This window comes from Pelmatolapia mariae, linkage group LG18, assembly GCF_036321145.2.
Source record: "Pelmatolapia mariae isolate MD_Pm_ZW linkage group LG18, Pm_UMD_F_2, whole genome shotgun sequence".
In the NCBI taxonomy this organism is placed as follows: domain Eukaryota; kingdom Metazoa; phylum Chordata; class Actinopteri; order Cichliformes; family Cichlidae; genus Pelmatolapia; species Pelmatolapia mariae.
In genome coordinates this window covers 31,296,495-31,317,735 of record NC_086243.1, presented here as the reverse complement: position 1 = coordinate 31,317,735, position 21,241 = coordinate 31,296,495, and the positions used below count along the sequence as shown (strand labels likewise).

At 38.9% G+C, this 21,241-nt stretch overlaps 2 protein-coding genes across 2 annotated transcripts in view; both read right to left on the bottom strand.

Moving 5' to 3' along the window:
* Positions 1-3,386, bottom strand: part of LOC134617133 (solute carrier organic anion transporter family member 5A1-like) — a 47,871-nt gene extending 44,485 nt beyond the window's left edge. Inside the window, exon 1 of the mRNA XM_063462327.2 lies at positions 2,413-3,386. Coding sequence (XP_063318397.1) covers positions 2,413-3,376 — 964 coding nt within the window. The 5' untranslated portion in view covers positions 3,377-3,386. The remainder of the gene's footprint in view (positions 1-2,412) is intronic.
* A 479-nt stretch (positions 3,387-3,865) lies between these two features.
* LOC134617134 (tripartite motif-containing protein 16-like) lies at positions 3,866-12,369 on the bottom strand. Its single transcript, XM_063462328.1, has 2 exons — positions 10,221-12,369; positions 3,866-3,964 (listed from the first exon to the last, which is right to left on the bottom strand). The coding sequence occupies exon 1, from the start codon at positions 12,255-12,257 to the stop codon at positions 10,536-10,538; it is 1,722 nt and encodes a 573-aa protein (XP_063318398.1). The 5' UTR covers positions 12,258-12,369; the 3' UTR covers positions 3,866-3,964; positions 10,221-10,535.
* Positions 12,370-21,241: the final 8,872 nt, after the last annotated feature.

The following is a 21,241-nucleotide window of genomic DNA, read 5'->3' as shown; positions in this document are numbered from 1 at the left end:
ATTTGCTTGAATTTTTGACAGTTCTTTTTACTTTTAGCTCAAATGTGTTTTTATGTGGTTCTCTGCCACACTTACAAAGGTGTGAGGGTTCAAAAATACAGGGAAATGGTTGGTTCACCACATGTACTTTGAAGGAACATAATTCATAAAGTTCTCATAATATGAAGCTAAAAAGTGTATAAATTTAACAAATAAAGTTACTCTAAATTTAAAATACATCAGCTCATTGTGAGGGAGTCAGGTGGGAGGACTGATTGCTTTTCACAAGACAGACGTGGCAAAGATCAACAACTTCAGTTTTTTATAATAAAGCTCAGTATTTAATACTAAAATATCTTCTGTAGCACATCTCTTCACTCCGCATGTCTTTTTTCATTTTATGACTGCGTCGCCAAAAAATAAAATAAAAACAAAAGCTTCACAGCTATAGGTTTTAAAGAGGCTCTAAGAGTCCTTCATCAGTGTGGAGAAGCAGCTGCAGCCACAGTGGAAAAGAAGCAAATAAAACACACATAACCTAACAAACCAACATGTAACCAGCCATTCTTCAGGCTATTTAATCCATTAGTCGATCACTTTTCTTGATCATGTATGAATGTGAACTTCAGCTGACTTTTAGGCATTTGCTTGGACAAAAGACACGACACGGATATTACTTACTAGCTCTTTTAACCATTTGTCTGCTGTTAAAGTCAACTACCTTGTGCTTCGTAGGTTTTCAGTGCAGTGCTGAGATCAACTAAACTGTAACATTTTTAGTCGTTTAGCTTATAAACCGGATGTGTTTACAAACCTCATAGCTTTCTTTGTGTCATATAAATTGGATTATCATTTGTTTTTTGGAGGTTTCTTCAAACAGTAAGTAATATATTAAACCATTAGAAAACACACAATACACAATGTATAATTATTACTGGGGTTTTTCTTACTTTACAAAGGGTTGCAAAGCGTTTAGACATTTTAGTTTTTCCCAGCATTAATCAGGTGAGGTTAGTTATTGCCTGTTTTATTGTACTTCATTTCTATTGTGACTCCGTCATGCTTTTCTTCTCTAGAAAAAACATCCAGGGACTTATCGAAATAAAAACCTAAACAATGAGTTGTTTTTCTCTGGCTTTTAGTTTGTTCCCAATGGAGATTCAAGTGCTTCTACTAAACACTGTATAAGAGAGAGACATGGACCTCAAAGAATCACTAATAGAAGTTTTTGGGAGGACTCCATAATGCCTCCAGATGGCGGTTGTCCCACCACTGCCTCTAAAAAGAGCCAATCATCAGCCAAACTAGTAAAACATGTGGGCTAGTTGTGTTATTGCACTGCCGGTCAAGATCATTTATAATAAACATGTAGGTAAATGTACTTACAGTCTTTCTAATGGTAATATCTTTTCAGATCTCCTGTGGGAGGAGCCAAAGTCACTGAGCTTTAACACAGCCATGAACGAAGCCGTCATGGTGTGTAGCTTTGCATGTGTAGTACAAGTATAAAATGTTGACAACCAAAGCCTGATTTCAATTTTAACTTTGGCTTCCAATTATTATTAAAACCAGATGATTAAGATAAAACAAACTACTGTTTTCTAACAATAGTATTATTTTTGCCTTTTAGTACCTTAATTCCCTTTAATTTTACACTTCTCTAAAACTCCAGATTCATTCAGTTCACATTTTTTTTATTAATTTATTTAAAATTAACATAATTTCAAATGGACATTCTTAATTTAAAACTTGATTAAAATTTTGGACGGGGCCAGTACGGCTGCTGAGTGGTGAGCACAGGCAGTATAAAACATGGATGTAGCGGCTGCGTCTTAAAAGGTGAAGCCAGCGCGGAAGTGCCTTAAACCTAAACCTGCGTTCTTCTTAATAGCCAGTAGGGGCCAACAGCTGGACTTCTAGTTGTATGGAAGTTAATAGGAGAACAACCTTCCAACCTGACCTCTCTAAACTCTGTCCTGATGAGTTTATGGACTCAGTTACTCATCTAAGGTCACACTGAATAAACATCAAGCCCAATTTGGAAATTTTAGTCATTCTAAGAGTCTCTAGAGGATTATCGTGGGTGCATTCATAAGGAAAAGGTGGGCGTTTTTACAGTGAAATGATGCTCAACTTGAGGCTTCATAATGGGACTTCACAAACCAATGGAAGTCTGGTTAGTAACCATGGTGGCTACTTCCATCTTTCATAGTGTCTGCAGTTTTGTCAGATCTGCCAGAGCAAAACGCAAACACAGGGGGAACATGCAAAAGTCTCACAGCGCTGTCTAGCTGTGAGCCAGTCATACCCATTTCGCCACTGTGCTGCTACTGGCCTCCATGCTGGTGGTGGATGCATGTACAAATCCCAGCAGAACTTCTCCATATTTAAGGTGGGCAGGAAAACTAACCAAACATTCCCCCAAACTCTTACCTAGATACAGCGAGGCATTCTCCTTCTTCACATTGTCGTCCAGGTAGGTGGGCCCCAGCGTGTAGATGGGCGTGGACCCCATGCCCACCAGGATCTGAGCGATGACGAACAGCGCCACGTACAGGTTGTGCTCGTTGCCCTCTTGGTCTCTGGGACAGGAAGTGATATCAACGCGATCCCTGCTGCTGGCATTGCTATTCATGCACAGGCCCTCGTTGGCCAAAGATGAGTTGACCTCCTGGATCTGGTAGGGCGGGGAGATGAAATGAGGTAAGGAGAATAGGGCAGCACCCACAGCGATGAAAATGCCCCCCACTGCCAGCCAGCGAGGCCTCTGGCCCCGCCCACCAAAGTAGCTGATGAAGACGACCACCAGGAGGCTCCCGATGTCGAAACAGCTGACGAGCAGGCCAGACTCGGAGCTCCTCAGGCTGTACCTTTTCTCTATGGTGGTGATGACGCTGCTGAGGTAGCCAGACACCATGAGCGACTGGATGAACGTCAGGTAGCACATGCAGAACAGGAAGCAGCGAGAGTCCTGCAAGATGACGCCAAGGTGCTTCCGACTGGGCAGACGAATCTGAGCTAGCCTGGCTGCGAAAAACCCCGGGGGCTTCCTCCTAGCCATGTGTTTACTCCTTCGGATCTCTGTGTTCTCCATGTACGAGGTCGGCCTATTCAGCGCCGACTTCCCTGGTTTTGGCGGGTAGTTCACTCTCGTCGGGGACTCGGCCTGGAACGACTCAGTCTTGGGCGGGATCTGGATGAACTCTGTGCTCTCCTCAGCCGTTATGGACATCCGCACTGAGCTCGCCAGTAAGGTTTTCTCCTGAGATGCAGCTTCGCTTAAAACAGGCAAACTTTTAGATTTGAAGTTCGTACCTGGATCCTCCACCTCGCTGGAAAACCCGTCCTCCTTCTGAAGGGACTCGGACAGTTCTGCTTCCTCGTGGTCAGCCATCATTTTCAGTCAATTTTCTTTAGAGGTTCAAAAAACAAGCTGGCCCAGTCAAAGAACACATTTACAGTTCAGGGGCTGCTGGCCATCACATTTATTATTAATAGGAACATCTACTCCCACAAAGAGACCCAAAAAAGCAACAATGACAAGCACGCTCACAGCCTCTACTTTATCTCTGCTGCAGGACAGCAGACAGCTCTGGGTTTGTTTATCTTGTCATGCACACTTGCCTTCTGCCACCATCCACCATAATCCGAAGGTGGAGACCGCTCAGGCCTCCTCGGCTCGGCCAGCGGAGCTCCGGGGCCAGGGCTCCCTGCAGATGCCTGTTTCAGCAGGACGCTGGTGCTCCTGGGCCGGGAGCAGGGATGACATTAATTCACAGAGCATCCCTGACAGCCCTGCCGATGCAGATCACACAGCCGCAATAATGTTACTTCTTTCATCAGGTTGCATGATCGTCGTCCCCTGCTCCTCCTAACTCCTGCCCAAGTCAAGGGCAACCCCGACTCCAATGTTATCACCGCACCAGCTGTCCTCCCAGCGGGCGAGGGGGGCTGGCATTTAGGGATTATCTTTCGGTGCAAATTCCTGGAGAGGAACATGAACGAATAAAAATCAGGGAAACGGGGAGAAGTCGTCGAGGAGAACCAAAGACAGCGAGCAGAGACAGAGCTGCAGCTCACTGCAGTGCTGCTCGGCTGCTGTCTGTCGCTGTTTTGAAAACAACCCGGTTCAATCCGGAAACACTTCAAAATAAAAGCTCATATTTTAGTGAGAAAACTCCAAGACACACAACTTCATAACTGTTAAATGTAATGGCCATTTCGGACTTTCTAGACTATTTAAGATAATATAACTTGTAGTAACTTTACTGACCAATGCATGTTTCCACAATCATCTCCACACGGCCTCAAATATTGCAAAAATAAATAAAACAAAAAACCGTAATCCCATTAACTGTATATTACATCTAAAAAAAAATGTTTTCTGTGTATATTCACGTGGCCTCTATATATAATCACTCTTGGGCATGTGACTGAATCAGCAATATCTAATATTAAATTCGGTCTGCTTAACACAAACACAATAAATTCCTAACAGTAAAATTAGCAAATTAGAAGAAAGGCCGTCTGAATGATCACAATTTTACTGTTTTTTTAAAATGTAGGGTTTACAATATAATGTGTGGAAGATTAAAATGTTTTATTTTAAAAAGAACAATGGCTAACGGCCATACAGCTAGCGGCTAACAAACCCGAACAATAACAACAATATCGACATTGTCTTTCATTAACCTGACATACGGTAAAGATGAGACATCATTCAGACCTTCGTGTCCAACTTCCACTAAATAATACTCAAGGGCTGGTAGTGAAGAGTCATTCAAGCAGCGTCCATGTTAAAATATTCCACATCCAAAACAGCATGTAGCGAATTAGTGGAGAAAATACCGGAAAAGTGCTTTCAAAATAAAATAAAAGCGTCAGAAAAAGGGGGGGGGATCGTTCATTAAAGCAAGGGAACTTTAGAGATTTATTTAGAGGAACTGCAGGTATTTAAAATACCAGTTTGGCCAGTAGCTGATGCACTTATCAGAGTTTGTTTATTTGTTTGTTATTTATTCACACTGTAGTGTCAAATCAAAAGATAAACTAAACTGTTTCAAATCTTTCAGCTCTTTGTCAAAGATAGCAGATGTAAAGAGCAAAGAACACCCCTCTGTGTGAAAGTAAAAAAGCCAAACAAAGGTTAGACGAAATTTCGAGTTATTAGGTCAGAGGCTGAAACAAGTTTCCACAGGTATCAGTCAGTGAGGCCAATACTTGAATATGTGACCAATATATAAATATTAAATTTAGCGTTTTTATCTTACACTTTTATCTAGATCATAAAATAGGCAAAGAGTTTAGATAAAGGTTAAATATAAATTAAAATCTAAAAAACTGAGTACAATGAGATTGTGAAAAAAAATGTTATAATACAAAAACACATACTGCATGTTAAAAAAAAACATGCTGCATATGGTTCACAAAAACCTTTTCCCCATGTATTTGACCTCAAAGACAGTAAAGGAGAAATAAATCACTTTACTTGAACACCTAAGTTATGCAGTGGCAAGCAAATACTGGACATGTGTATTTAGTCCTAAAAATGTAATGTTTTAGCACAAAAGCAGTATTTTAAAATTGAATAGTCACCACTTTTTATACATGTAACTGTGATTTTATTAATTAGCATGAAAAAGACAAAGAGAATCATGGTAATTAAATCCAGTTCAAATATCAGTGAGCATCGGTCATATCATGTATCAGAAATAATAAAGATAAGTGCAGAGAAATAATAATAATAATAATAATAATAATTATTATTATTATTATTATTATTATTATTATTATTATTATTATAAGCATAATGTGGTTTCAAACTTCTCCGAGGGCTAAATGAAGACCTGCAATGCTTTGCCTAAAGTATGTAGATACATGAGAAAAAACATATAAAAACCAAACAACCCAAAAAAATGAGATGCAGACATTGAACATGGGAGGCAGGAATTTACACCCATTTAGCCACATGAGACCTTAGAGAAGTCCAACACTGATGTTGTGCAACAACACGTCATTGTTTCAGTTCATCGCAAAGATGAAAGATTAAGCTACAATTATCATGCAGATTGTCTTTATGGACCCAGCTTTGCTGGCATGAACACTATCAAGTAAACACTGGATAGGCTCTTCCACAAGAGTTTGCAAAAGACAAGATTATTTAAGTTCAGTAGCATTAAGAAACATTTGAAAACAAAAACTATAACAATTTACAGAAAATACAATAAAGTAAAATCTTTACTTTTTTATTAAATTTGCCAAAATATCAACCAAAATTAGGAATTTGTACACGTGTTTATTGAGCGTGTGATGTCTACATCTCACAAACAGTCAAGTGTAGTTTGAAAATTAAACATTCTCAAACAACAGAAACTCATAGAAACAAATAGCCAAAAAACTTATCTCTGGAAAATAACTGAATTGAAATCCAGCTAAAATAAAACAAAATATTAACAACTAATGAAAAAAAAACTGTAAAAAAAAAAAAAAAAAAAAAAAAAACAGACACAATTTAAAAGTTTACAAAGGGTGTCCATATACTTTTGGGATATGAAGGTAAGTGACCTGAGCTTGAGAAAATAGCACAAGAACGCAGCGACCTCTGGTGGTTAATATGATAACAACAAATACAAAAACTTGCATTTAAATTAATAAATTTTTTCACATTATTAATAATATTTAACACATTTAAAATTATTTTAAGTAAGTAAGCAAAATGTATTTATATAGCACATTTCCCGTAAATATAACAAAGTGCTTCACAAAAAAGCAAGAAAAAAACCAACATATCATATTAATCTGAAGCAATAGACACAACATAACATCAGTTATTGTTTGGAAATACTAACAACTTTCACTCAAAGTTCTAAAGCCTCACAACGGCTGCACCATTAATTCGTTGTACAATTCATACTTTTTATGATTTAAAAAAATCAACATAACGAAGAGCATGAATTGTTCCTAAGAAAAAGTAAGTGTTGTTTTGTAGTGAACTGAGTAAACTTAATTTTCCAAAATATGAACAACTATAAAATGTGCCTGTGTGGTAAGAAGCTCATTCATCTGATAAACAGTTTTGTTGGTCGCTTATCCGTGCAGGTGTATTGTGTAGCTGCTGCATGTTACGTGTGCTAGGTTTTCATGGTCATCTCTGTGCAGCTAACCAGTGGATTAACTTTAGTTGTGTCTGTTGTACAGGACCAGCTTCGGAGCTGTGAGAGGTGATTTCCCACTACCAGAACCAAGGAGCCATTACTTTGCACAGTTTTGAGGTGGAATCACTTTGTTGATGGGATCAGCCAGATCCCATCAACAAAGCACGTACTGGTTACAAAGTCGCCATCAAACCTCTTCTAGTAGGTACAGGGAACCACAACCAACCACCACCCATCACTGGTCTCACTAATGCCAAGCCGGCATGTCGGCAGAACCAAGAGGAGCGTCAACAGTACAGCATTAATGATGAAAACCAGTGCAGAGCTAGGAAGGGAGATGCACCCAGGGCTGTTCATAAGGACAGTGGTAGACCACAGAAAATCCTGGAGGGTGAAAATCAGACCTACATCCAGCTGCAGAGCCACACTAACAACCGCAGCAAGCCCCACCGTGAACGTAAACACCGGCAGACCAACAGACACGCCTCCAGCAGGGCAGACACAGACGGAGGCAGCAGTGGCACCAGCAATAGCAGCAAATATGTAGTCATAAAGGGTTCAGAGTGGGTTTGAAACACAGACAGCAAAATTATTTAGCTCAGTTCAGTTCAGAAAGTATCATAAATAGCATCCTGAATACCTTTTGTTCTAAGATTTTGGTGCCATGTTTTTATTTACCTTGATTAAGCAGAGACTTTAATGCCCCAATTGAAAGTTCCTTACTTAAACCATCTTAAAGCAGCTTCATTCAAACTGAGCAACCCTTTATGTTACACAATTAAAGTTTTCTTTTTCATTGCCATCCACAGCTAAAGATTTGAATAATTTTGTTCATGCTTAATTCTGCTTAATTTATTTGATGTTACTGTGTTTATTTTTGTTAAAAATATTTTGGGAACAAAAAGTTCATCTTTTGAATAAAGATTTTGTGTCTCATTATCTTTGCCTTATTTTCAAATATTTTATTGCCAGGCTAGAATGAAAACTATATCATTAATTTAATGCTGAATATTTGAGCATGTGGGTAATTTACAGTGGTAGTCAGCTTACGCTTACATTGCCCTCTGCTGGGCACAAAGAGAGAATAATATAATAGTTCTAAAACTGAAGCACAAATCTCCTTTTTTTGGTTGATTACAGTAAGATTCATTTATGCATTTGCCACATAAATTTATCATAACAGAATGCCTCTTGCTTTCAGTAAACCTAAAAGCTTTTGAAGGCAGACATCTGTTTTTGACTTTATCAGCGGACCTGTACAAACTCAAATTCTACAGGTTTGATGGTTTCTTGTTTATTAATTTGGTGATTTATTAAATGTTATTATTGTATAAATGTTATTCTAATCTGCTGCTGAGTCTCTTATGCTGATGAAAATGCAGATAACACAGCTCACGAACACCTGTTCAACCAATCACATTCATTCCACTTTGACCTTCGACAAACTGAAGCGTTCATCTCTTTTACAACACTGTTGCGTTAGACTGCTATATTTGTGTGTTCTTTATACTGTAGATTTTCACGTCTCTGGACTAGTTGGCAGTAATAAGGATGATTTTCTGTAAAATAATATTGATATAACCCGTTTGATGCTGCCGACACTTTCATGTGACCCAGCTGGGAAACTCTGTGTTAACTCAGAGAGCTGAAGATATCATGGATATGCTGACCTCGCTTCGTGGTGTACAGGGCCGTTTACCCTCATGATTAATATTCACAATAAAAATATTAGCAGAACATCATGAAGTCTGTATGTGTTTCATAGTGTCGAACAAGCTTTGTACAGTTAAAACCAACAGTTATGACAGAAACACCAACGTTATCTATTTTAATAAAGTTTATGCGTTTATACACAGATCATGTATAACACACATTATTGAACAAAAACACAAAGATCAGATGTTAATCGGATTTATTTGCTCTCCCTCCTCCTTAAACATGTTTTTATTGTTACAGTTACAGTTGCATAGCTGGACTAGCCAAATGCCCGGTATGCCCGATGGTAAGTTTTGTTTTTATGGGCCGATGTTTTGTTTTGTTTTGTTTATTTGTTTGTTTGTTTTGAATTTGAATTTGAATTGAATTTTGAATTTTGAATTTTGAATTTGAAATTTGAAATTTGAAATTTGAAATTTGAAATTTGAAATTTGAAATTTGAAATTTAATTAATTAATTAATTAATTACAGTAAAATACATTTATTGGCAGTTAAAAAATAAATGAAATCTGCTGTTAATGATAAATATTTATTTATTTAAAACATCATACAGCATAATAAGTATGATGTGATTTCTAACTTCTCCGAGGGCTAAATGAAGCGCTGCAATGCTTTGCCTAAAGTATGCAGATACAACCACAAATATACTTACCAGGCACCAAAATCCAAACACAACGAAATAAATGAGATGCAGACGCTGAACATGGAGGCAGTAATTTATATCCATTTATCCACACGAGACCTTAGAAAAGTCCAACACTGATGTTGTACAACAACACGTCCACAATCATTGTTTCAGTTCATCACAAAGATGAAAGATTAAGCTACAATTATCATGCAGATTGTTTTTATGGACCCTTCTTTGTTGGCAGGAACCCTATCAAGTAAACACTGGAGAGTGTCTTCCCCAAGATTTTGTCAAAGACAAGATTATGTAAGTTCAGTAAAATGAAGAAACATTTGAAAACAAAAAATATAACAACTTACAAAAATACAAAAAAGTAAAATCGTTAATTTTTTATTAAATTTGTCAAAAAATCAACCAAAATGGGAAATTTCTACATGTGTTTATTGAGCGTGTGATGTCTACATCTCACAAACAGTCAAGTGTAGTTTGAAAATTAAACATTCTCAAACAACAGAAACTCAACTGAAACAAATAGCCATAAAACTTAAGTCTGGAAACTGACTGAATCAAAATCAAGCTAAAATAAAATGAAATAATAACAATTAATTTAAAACAAACTGTAAAAAAAACAGACACAATTTAAAAATGTACAAAGCAAGAAGAAAATAGAACATATCATATTAATGTGAAGCAATAAACATAACATAAAAACATCAGAAGTGAAAAGTAGAAAAACTCAATACCTGGAGTACTTTATAATCTGGGTGTTGTTAATCCTTTTACTTTATTAAAGAGTCTTCGTTATTTCTATTATATATATATTTTTTCCTGTAGCAGACATTGTGAATTGTTTAATATTTTAAAGGGTACCTGTTATTCTTCTTTCCATCTCCATATTTTAATTCTTAGAACAACTCCTTCGTTAGTAGAAGGATTAAAAAGCAGGTGGGTGGTGCTTCTGTACAGGCAGGGCCAATCCCTATTTCTTTATCTAAATTGGCCTTAGTTCAACTAGGGGCACAGCAGGGGGCACTCATGAAAAGCATAATATATCCCCTTTACACCTCAGTGCTGAGAAACCTGGGGACTTTCTGTTTCTGTTCAGTAACTCTTCCCCGTTTAAGCATACAGAACTCTACGGTGTTTCCTCTGGGACTATTGAGCTGAAGTCCAGCATAGAGCGGTTGAGTGAATGTGGTCTGGACTCTGTGGAGGAGAGTCATGGTTTCAGAGACGCTGTAGAAGGACAAAATACCTGCTCTGTGATCCAGGTACACTCCTACTCTGGAGGAACGAGGACCTGAGACAGGAGTGGTGATATTATTATGTTTGAAATCATAACGATGTTTGTAAAAACCCAAAGCCCACGACTTGTCCTTTTCTCCAAAACTTTTTTCAGTGTTTTTATCTTTGTATGCCACCACCACTAAAGCACCTCCTGAACCTTTCTCCACCTCCCAGTAACAACGTCCCGTCAGACTCTCTCTACTCAGAACCTGACCTCTTGCAGTACATCTGTCCGGATGATTAGGATAACTTTGTATTACCGTCATGAATGTTGCTTTTCTGTTTTTTTCTGATAGTAACACATATCTGTTTGCTGTGTTTGGATCCAGTGTGATTTCACGTGAATATTTTAAGAATCCAGCTCTGGTCTTTGGCTCTGGTGGATCTGACAGTAAAACATCCACTTCAGTGACTGTCAGTGAGATGTTTGTCCATTCCTCTCTCAGAATGTCCTGTAGTTTATCTCTGACCTCTGACACAGCTGCTGTCACATCCTCAAAGTACCTCAGAGGACGGATATTGATGCTGGATGAGTCTGTAGACTCACTGAGTGCTGACAGTGAGGGGTAGTTGTGTAGAAACTGGATGTGATCCTCTGTGTGTGAGAGCTGCTTCAGCTCAGCATCTTTCCTCTTCAGCTCAGTGATCTCCTGCTCCAGCTTCTCCTGAAACTCTTTGACTCGACTCACTTCAGTTTCCTGCTGGGATCTGATCTGCTGCTTCACATCAGAGCTTCTTTTCTGGATGAGATGGATCAGCTCAGTGAAGATCTTCTCACTGTGCTCCACTGTTTGATCAGCAGACTGATTGATGGCCTCCACCTCCTGTTGAAGCAGCTTCACATCTTTCTCTCTGTCCTGGATTCTCTGCTGGATGTTTTGTCGACTCACCTCCAGCTCTCTCTGCCTCTCAGTCCTTTCTGCTGCAGCTGAGACTGTGTCGTGGCCTTTATGTTCATCCACAGAGCAGAGATAACAGATACTCTGCTGATCAGTACGGCAGAACATCTTCATCACCTCATCATGACGAGAGCAGATGTTCTCCTGGAGCTTCTTGGAGGGCTCCACCAGCTTGTGTTTCTTGAATGTAGGTGAATCATAATGAGGATGAAGGTGTTTCTCACAGTAAGAAACCAAACACACCAAACAGGACTTCACTGCTTTCATTTTTCTTCCAGTGCAGAAATCACAGGCCACATCTTCAGGTCCAGCATAGCAGTGATCAGCAGGAGCAGCTTGGAGTCCAGTCTTCTTCAGCTGCTCCACTAAATCTGCTAACATGGTGTTTTTCACCATCACAGGCCTCGGTGTGAAAGTCTGTCTGCACTGAGGGCAGCTGTAGATTTTCTTCACATCCTCCATGTCCCAGTGACTCTTAATACAGTTCATGCAGTAGCTGTGTCCACAGGAAATAGTCCCCGGGTCCTTCAGTAGATCCAAACAGATCGAACAAGAGAAGGCGTCCTGATCCAGATCAACTCTTTTTATTGCCATTTCTCTTCAAAGTCCCAGGGTACTTAAGATTGCTTCAGTTTCCTTCAGCAGAGTTTGTACTGTAAGCCAAAAGCTCGCCATGCTTGTTTATTAAAGAGCCTGCAGTAAATGAAGCTTATCAACTCTGACACTCAGCCGCTTGCCAGTTACACCCATCTAAAACCTGGTAGGTCTGTGAAGCGGCGGGACACTTAAAATATCTGGACAGACTGAAATGTGCCAGTTTGCATGTTTTGTTTTGTTCTTTTAATCAAAGTTCTCTCAGCAGCACTTCTACCGACCTCAACCAATCAAATATTTGGTTTCATTAGATTTGTATTCCTTGAGTCCTTTTTCAGTACGCACATTCTTCATCATTTCTCTGCAGAGTGCATCAGATCTGTTGTCTGAGTAAGTGTACTCAAGGCAGCAGATTCAGACACACATACAATCTACTGTATAGATTTATCACAGTAAATATATCAACAAAGGATCCAAAGTGATCTCCTGCTCTTGCATCCAGGTGGCCAAAAAAAAACAAACGAAAATTGTCACAAACTGTGAAGAAAGTATTGGTTAGTCCAGAGGAAACTGGTATTGGCTGAGATGTTTCATGTAAAAAACCATCTGTTCATCATCTGCAACCTTTACAGACAGGTATGTACATTTCTGTACACAATACTAGTAGCTAAAGTTGTTTTTTATTATCAGGAACAAAAGAGGTTCCGTTATCTTTGTAGTTGTTGTAGAGCGGCAAAATCAATAAAAAGAGGAGGTCGGGGCAGATGGACGAGCAAACAATGCATCTTTATAATCAAACTTTAACCTCTTATGATTTCAGAAACAATAAACAAGATGCTTTTTTTCCTTCCATGAGAAGTTCAAATAATGATAGTGATGGCATTTTAAGTCAAAACTTCCCCTGAGGGGGTACTTTTGAATTCTTTTCTTTTTTTTCTTCCAGCAGAGTAACTTTGTACAGAAAAACGACAAAAAAGCCACAAATGAATACTCAGATGAGAGAGCTTCATTCAGCTGTTTAATAAACAAACAAACCGTCAAGTCTAATTGTCAGATATTGTTAGAGCCCAAAATAGGTCTTCGTAGCAGGGTGTTTCTGGTCTAAAGTTGGATATTTTAACATGAGAATCTATGAGGATTGACTCAGTTTGGCTCGAGTGGCCATTGGAGCAACATTATCTTTTACCATGTCGGATCATTTTTCACAGACAGCTGCTTAAAAGCAGGATGAACGTCAAGACTTGTGCGCAGTGGAGTAAATCAGTAAATCATTTAAGCTGCTTTCCAGAAGAAGAAGAAGTTTTATTTATTTATTTGTGGGTACAAAGTCACAGTGAACTGAACAGACTGTACGTGCTGTTTCCTTTGTCGGTGTGATTGGATGAAATGTGTCATTTAAAGAAGAGTGACTTTCAGTTTTGTTTTTTGTCATTAAGATCCTTCTGATCAGATGCGTTTTATGCACCAGCTGCTCACTGCAAGATATCTTATCAAAAAGTCTGTGAGGAGCGATAGGAGAGAAATTAATTTCAGTGAGAGCTGCAGTGCTGAACATCCAGACTGTTGAGTCTAAATACAACTTGAACGGTTTTATTTTGTTAGAGTCAATGATTAAACATCCAAACAGTCAAATTTTTTAAACTGACATTCAATCTACAAACAGGTTTGAAAAAGTAATTTTTTAAATGTGTTTTTTAAATAATCAGCCATGTCTTCACTCACTGTCCGTATTTATTTCACTCTTCTTTCTTTGAGTGTGTTGACATTTTAAAAGTATCTATGTGTAGCAAATATTTGACACTTTACTGTCTGGTGAGGCTCACACTGGATTTCTGAAATTCAAAGTTCCTCCACAAATGTAGGAGTTAAAAAAAGTATATACCATGGCACACATCCATAAGACAGGACACAATCATAAAGAGAAAATATAGTTGAGCATTACGCTGTCCTATAGAAGAGGCTGTGAAGTTTTAATATGTTTCAGTGTGTAGTCTGTTTGTCACAGGGATGCAACGGACTCAGCTTGTAGAATGAAAGTCAATCGTTTATTAATACAAAAACGCGGGTGAGACTATATACACAGTGTGAGTGACGGGGCACTAGGGATCCAGGGAAGGAAGGGAAACAGGTCCATACACTCACACTCCACTTCAACGCTCTCTCTGATCCAAACTCCTCTCAGTCACTCACGCTCTCGTTTCTCAAACACCACTCCGCACTGCCAAACTCAGGAACAGAATAGAAACAGAAAACGGGCCCGGGAATCTATTTACAAGACAAACATAATCAGAACAGGAAAGGGTTTTCCACAAGCCAGAGATTTACTGAGGTTGTACTAGCTGAGGTTTCTCAGTGACCCAGTGAAGAATAGCACTGAGCCACCATTTTAAATACTGGCTCAGGCAATCAGGCAGACCAGCGGCAGGTGGTTGATTAAGCAGGTGTGTGGGCCAAGGGCGGGAGCCCAAGATGAGCTCCGCCCAGGCAGACAGAGGAGAGGAAGGAGAGAGAGAAACAATAACAAAACAAACATGTGGACTAAAACACAGCCTGGGAGACAGGGAGACCATGACACTGTTATTGTTACCCTGATGGTTATGTTTTTGTTTACATGCATGTAATTCTGTCTGTAAACACAATAGCTCAAAAACCTTTAAATGAATTCCGATGACGTTGTAGGGGCGTAGCGTGGCGTCATGGTAACAATCCACTAGAATTTGTCTCACAGGCCCGCTAAGACTGTTTGAAGAGACAGGCTTTCATGTTATGAGATCATACGATGAAAATGACACCTGAGACACATCTGAAACAGCTGGAACATATTTATTTAAATTTAATATTTAGATGCATCCACATACATGTTTCTGTTAATCAACATTTATGACATCTGAGCTGAGTCTATAAAGCTCACGCAGTTTCCTCTTGCTGCCACTTGGTGCCGCCTGTGCTCTTTGTTTCCCTAAAGCAGCTAACTCATCATGAGGCATGATGGTTTTTGAAAATGGAGAATCACGCAGGTGATACTTGTGTGTCAAATATGATGCACTTGGCTTTACAAGGTTTATTATGTCACGTGAGACTGATAGCTGTATGTTCTGTTAGTCTGTAATGATGTTAATGTTGTGAGTTTTATACTTGTGTATATTCCCATATTTTTACTGCAACCCTTTTTACAGACCGGACACTGCAGGTGACAACGAGGCTTTAAAAATCCTCTCTAAGAAGCTTCGGTGACCTAGCTGTGCCTTTCTATCTGTAAATATATGTGCACCACCGGAAAAATAAATGAGCTCAATTTAAAGCGTTCACCTTTATCCATGGCTTTTCATATGAGTAGAGTCACTTTCAGCTGTATAAACAGCAGGATGACGACTCCAGCCAATTAAGCCGTTTATCATTGCAAACATATACACTGAACCCGGGAACTAAGGCGTGTTTGGAATCGCATTAGAATCCGCTAAACCCATCTGGATCCTGGATTTGAACCCAGCCCCGAGCTTGCAAAGGTTCCTCTGGTAATTATGCTTGCTGTTGTTTTTTTTCTCACAATATGAATAAACAAAGTTACTTTGTGAAAAAAATCCTTCAGTTTGGTTCATAAAGGGCAAAAAGACCATCAGGTTTCAGAAATAAGCCAACAAAAGCTACTTTTTCCCATTAAAAAAAAAACAACTTTGTAAAAATAAAAAAAAACAACAACTTTGTTTTCTCAGAAGCACTTTAGTTTATTGTGACTGAGGTTACAATGACTGAAACTATGCGTGGGATAAGTTACCTTTATTTATTATTTGTTTAATTTTAGGAGCAGATAATAACATGTGCATAATGTTAGAGTGAGCTCAGCTCATGTAGCTTAAAGGGTGCAAAACATTCAATATGCCAGAGTACTAAAGTTTAAAGATTTGTTAAAACAGCATTTCCAAAACCAGCTAAAACTACAGAGACACTGTTTTGTGCAGCAGCCAGTTTCAGCTTTTATTTGAGTCGTATGAAGTGAACTTCAAACCTTGATGTTGGTCCTTTTATAAGATAGTTTTTTATGTTCCCTTCAACAAATTTCAATAATAACTGCATGAGAAGAGTTTGTTCATGTTTAAGTTTGAGTCAGTGTTGATTGTGTCTGTGAGTAACTAATGAACATGTGCTGATCATCTGCAGTGTTCTGCTGAGTCCTGGGATTCAGCCTGATCGATCAATTCATTACACCTGCACTCCCCTACAGCAGCAGCTTCATCTGGCAGGATCAGCACCACAGCAATTACAAGTACTGCACAGGAACAGCTCAAGCCCAGGCCTTCAGTCTGACCACCAGAATAAACCTGATCCAGGGAGGCCCCCAGACCAGGACGAGCAGCTCCCAAAGGATCCACTGCCAAAGTCCTCAGACCAAAAGATGGTTTGAATGTTGGGGGTGACTGCTGTAAAGTTGAAGCATGAATGAAGAGGACCAAACACGAAAAACCAGTTTGAAATAAAAAAAATTAAAGCGTTTCGGTCACAGTCCTACTTCATACACGCAGACTAGATAAAATAATCAGCTGCAAACCTAAAAATATACTTCAGTTAAATCAACAACCACATACCTGATTAACATACAGTTATACGATGCTGCTGTAGCGCTGAAGCTGTACAGTAGGCCGTTAGGGAGATGTGATATGATCTCCCAGTCTGTCAGCGAGGAAACCACCAGTAAATATTTAATCAGCTATTTAGTTTGCCTTTCAAATATTCATGAAATCTAATCAACTTAATCACGGTGTGATCGTTATTTCACAGCGTAATGAAACTCCCCGCCAGTTCACTCAAGTGTGTCCAGGGTGGCTGACTTCACGCCGTCGCTCTCTAAAACAATAAAACTGACACACACACACACACACACACACGCACACGCACACACACACACACACACACACCTAAAGATGCAGGCACACATGCATCACATAAAAAACAATGTAGCTGACTAGGAAAGCAGAAGGAAAACCGATAAATAAAAAGATTAGCGTGAAAGGAAGCAAAAAAGGAAAGAAGGATAGAAGTAAGAAAAGAACAGAGCAGTGTTATAAGAAGGAAGGATATAAAAAAACAATGAAAAAAGGAATAAAAGATAAAGGGATGGTACTGTATAGGGAAGGATACAGGAAGGTGGTATGAAAGGAAAGGAAGGTAGAAAAAAGACTGTAAAGAAGAAAGGAAAGAGAAATACATGAAAAAAGGAAGGAAAGAAGGGACTGAGAAAGGATGGAAGGTGGCATGAAAGGAAAAAACATATAGAAGAAACGAAGAAAGGATACCAAGAAGGAACTGATGACATATTGAGGAAATATTAAGAGAAGGAAGAAAGAAAAATAATGAAAACAAAGAAAGAAGGGAATAAGGAAGGAAAAAGTAAAGAAAGGAGGAAGGAAAAGAAGGAAGAAGACAGAACATAGGATAAATATAGAGAAGAAAAAAGGAAGGACAAAGGCAGAAGGATAGACAATTGTAGTTGAGAAACAAAGGAACAAATATAGGACAGAAGGAAGGAAAGAAGGAAGCTGCATTGTGTTTTTCAGCTTTGCTGTTATTCTACCCCCTGGTGGCTAAAAAGCCACATAAAGCAACTTTAACCTCCTAAGACCTGAACTCTTCCACGGCATGCATTTTTAATTTCTCTTTGATATTTGGGCTGATTGGGACCTGATGAATGTAAAAACAAAGAATTACCAGATTTTTTTTTACCTGATTTTTGTTTCTGACAAAAATGGGATCCACATATGAGGACATTTGTTTTAAATTTTGATAGAACAGTGGCAGTATAATGTCCTCGTAAGTGGATATCAGGCTCTTGTAGAGAAAAATTGGTGTTTTTAGGTCTAGACAACCCAAAATGTGATGTCCATATATGTGGACACCAGGTCCTAGGAGGTTAAAGATTATTGGACAGTTTTTGCACAACAAAAGGAAATGATCAATGTGAAAGATATATTCAACTTCACACTAAACAGACTCATAAATTATCGACACCATCAGACATAACTCTGACTTTAAAGGAGCTGTTTCCCATTTTTAGAAATACATTTATTCCCTTTCTTGCCAGGAGTTAGTCAATAAGACTCTTGGGGGGGCCAAGCTAGCTGTCCTCCCGCAGAGCTTCCAGTCTTTATGCAAAACTAAATGTGCAGCTGGGAGTTTTGCATACTGATGTGAGCGGGCTATCAGTCTGCTATTTTATTATCCGAGTATTTTCTTTTTTATGTTACAGCTTCTTCAGATGTTTGGTTTGGGCTTTAAGTGGTTTCCAGAAGTTCTCCCCTGAAGGCGAGATGACACCAGAGGCATCAGATGGATTGTAGTACCCTTGGAGCATTAATTTTTACAAAACTTCTCAAGAGTTTTTTTTATTCATCTCAAACTGATTAACTTTTCTGCAGTTTTGAGATGAAGTTGTAACTTTATTAAACAGATCGAGGCACTCTGAGAGCACGTACCAGTAGATTTGATCCCATGTTGGTGAGGGAGAGCAGGAAGCAACATTATGAAGTGTATATACACATGCGCCTCAGAGAAGATCCTGCAGCTTTCTGCTGTGTGCAACAAAATATTATAATATGGCAAGAAATGATAACATGTACAGCTTCTCCTCCTGCCGTTTCCCGACATCCAATCTGATAAGATGAGATAAAGTGAATGTGAGACTTTAGCATCACGCAGACACAACAGAGAGGCTATTACTGCATCTGATGAAAAACAGATAGATTGTACTGTATTTCAGCCTGTGGCTAAGATCCCACAGGGCAGGCAGAATGAGGTGCTCTCCAAAATGAGCTCGACATGCCTGCAAATAGGACACAGCAGCTTCCCCGTGTTCTCCTCGGGCCAAGCATTACGCTGTACATTAGATCCATCTCAGCGTTCCTCTGTGGAGAGCTGCAGCAGCATGTACGGGATAAACGGAGGTGTATTGTTATGTCATCTGGAAACATCCCGTGTTATAGAATTAGCATATTTATGCTTCACAGTCCTCAGTTTCTTTGTCTGGCTTTAACCTGGATTTAATTCTCCACAGTTTAAACGTGCTGTTTAATTCAGTTTAAAGCTTCTTAACATGGGATTCTTCAGTGACTGTGGTCATTGTTGGATTCTTGTTGCTTTGCATTAATTACTGTTTTATTGATACGCATGCAAACACGCACAAACGCACACACACACAAACACACACACACACAGTGTAAATGACTAGAAAGGAAGAGGGAATGGGGTTGAAGAAAGGAAGGAAGGAATCATTTAAAAAAGGCAGGAAGGAAGGACAGATGGAAGGAAAAATAATAGAAAGAAAAGAATAGAAGAAAGTATGGACAGAAGTAAGTATGGTAAGAAAGGAACCAACAAAAGAAGGAAAGGTACAGAGAGAGGAAGAAGGAAGGAAAATAGAAATAAAATATGAAAAGAATGAAGGATGGATAGAAGTCAGGAAAACGAAGAAAGGCAGAAATAAAGGAACCTGAAGGGTATAGAGACGGATTGAGGGGAAAGAAAAGGAAGAAGCAAGACTAAAAAGGAAGGAAGGAAAGAAGAAATGTTATAGAGAAGGAAAAGGAGGAAAGTTAGGAAGACTGTAGAGAATGAATGAAGGAAAGGGAAGAAACAAGACAAAAAGGAAGAAAGGAAGAACAATAGAAGGAGAGGTAGAGAAGCAAGAAAGGATGGATTGAATCTGTATTTTATTAAATTTGTAGGAAGCACTCGTGCTGCTCATCACTATGAAACACAACAAGCAGCATTAATGAAGGATAGACTGTATCTAAACAATGGACTTAGCTTCAGGCAATGTAACAAATTACTTTCTATAACTAAAGTTTTTAAACATTTTTAAACTCTAATGAGTAACATGTAGTTACTGCTGACTTACTCCCTCGGTCTCTCCTTTTTCCTTGTTCTAGAGTCCATTGTTGTTTCCTCCAATTAGAGTCCTAGATGCTGAATTATTATTATTATTATTATTCTCTCTCTCTCTCTTTTCTTTTTCTTTTAGACAAACCTGCTGCATTCTGCGCTTGAGGCCTTGTTACAGTTTTCATCTTGTTTTCCACCCACCTGCCTTTTCCCTGTCTGAATACCAGGTCTCTTTAGATGAAGCGTGACAACCACTTTGCGTAACGTCAGCCTCGTGGGATCATTAGTGTGACAATAAACTTTGTTATTTTGTTTTTTTGAGGGGGGTTTTCTCTTTATTTCCAGCTCCCATGTCAGAATACAGAATTTATAGTCTGCATAAAGACTGGAAGCACTGACAGCTAGGCTGGTCCCCAAAGAGCCTTATAGATTATCTCTTGCTAAGAAAGAGAAAATAGCAATGAAAAATGATGAATTGATGACGCTCAAGAAGATCTCACAACCATAAATTTGAATAAATCTTACATATTGATCGCCTGATTGTCTTTTGATGTGCAAATCTGGCTGATTTAACCTCTTTAAAACTGTCATGGGTGACACAGAGCATCATTAGCATCCTTTAAAGCAGAAACTTTAAAGAAATGTTATTACAGCTTTCCAGTGCACATGGGATTCATGTCACCCAAACACAAAAGATCCCAGAATGAAGTTACAACTGCAGCTTTACCAGTTCCATGTCTGTCAGATGCTGCGGGTGTCACAGAGTAAAAAGCATTTAAAAGTCATGTTCTGGGGCAAAGTCAGTAAAATTTCCTTTGAGAAAATTCACATTTGACTGTTGACTTTATATCAGCAATGATTTTATGTCACCACTTAAAATAAGTTCAAATTCAATAATACTTCAATGTAAATGCCTAAATATGGTCCCAGAGGCATTTCATGGCAGTTTCTGATCCGCTGACAGTTTAAAGATGGACTGTGATAGACACTGTGACATCATCCATTTATTTTAACTCTGTGTTTTGAAGCCTCGGCTTTGGAGTTTGGGCTGCCAACATGTTGCTTCAAGCCAGAAGTTACTATATTTGGATGAGAAGGTAGAGTACAAATGT

What these genes read in the sequence shown, in the direction of transcription:
- LOC134617134 (XM_063462328.1), bottom strand. Translation starts at nt 12,257, where the DNA reads ATGGCAATAAAAAGAGTTGATCTGGATCAGGACGCCTTCTCTTGTTCG.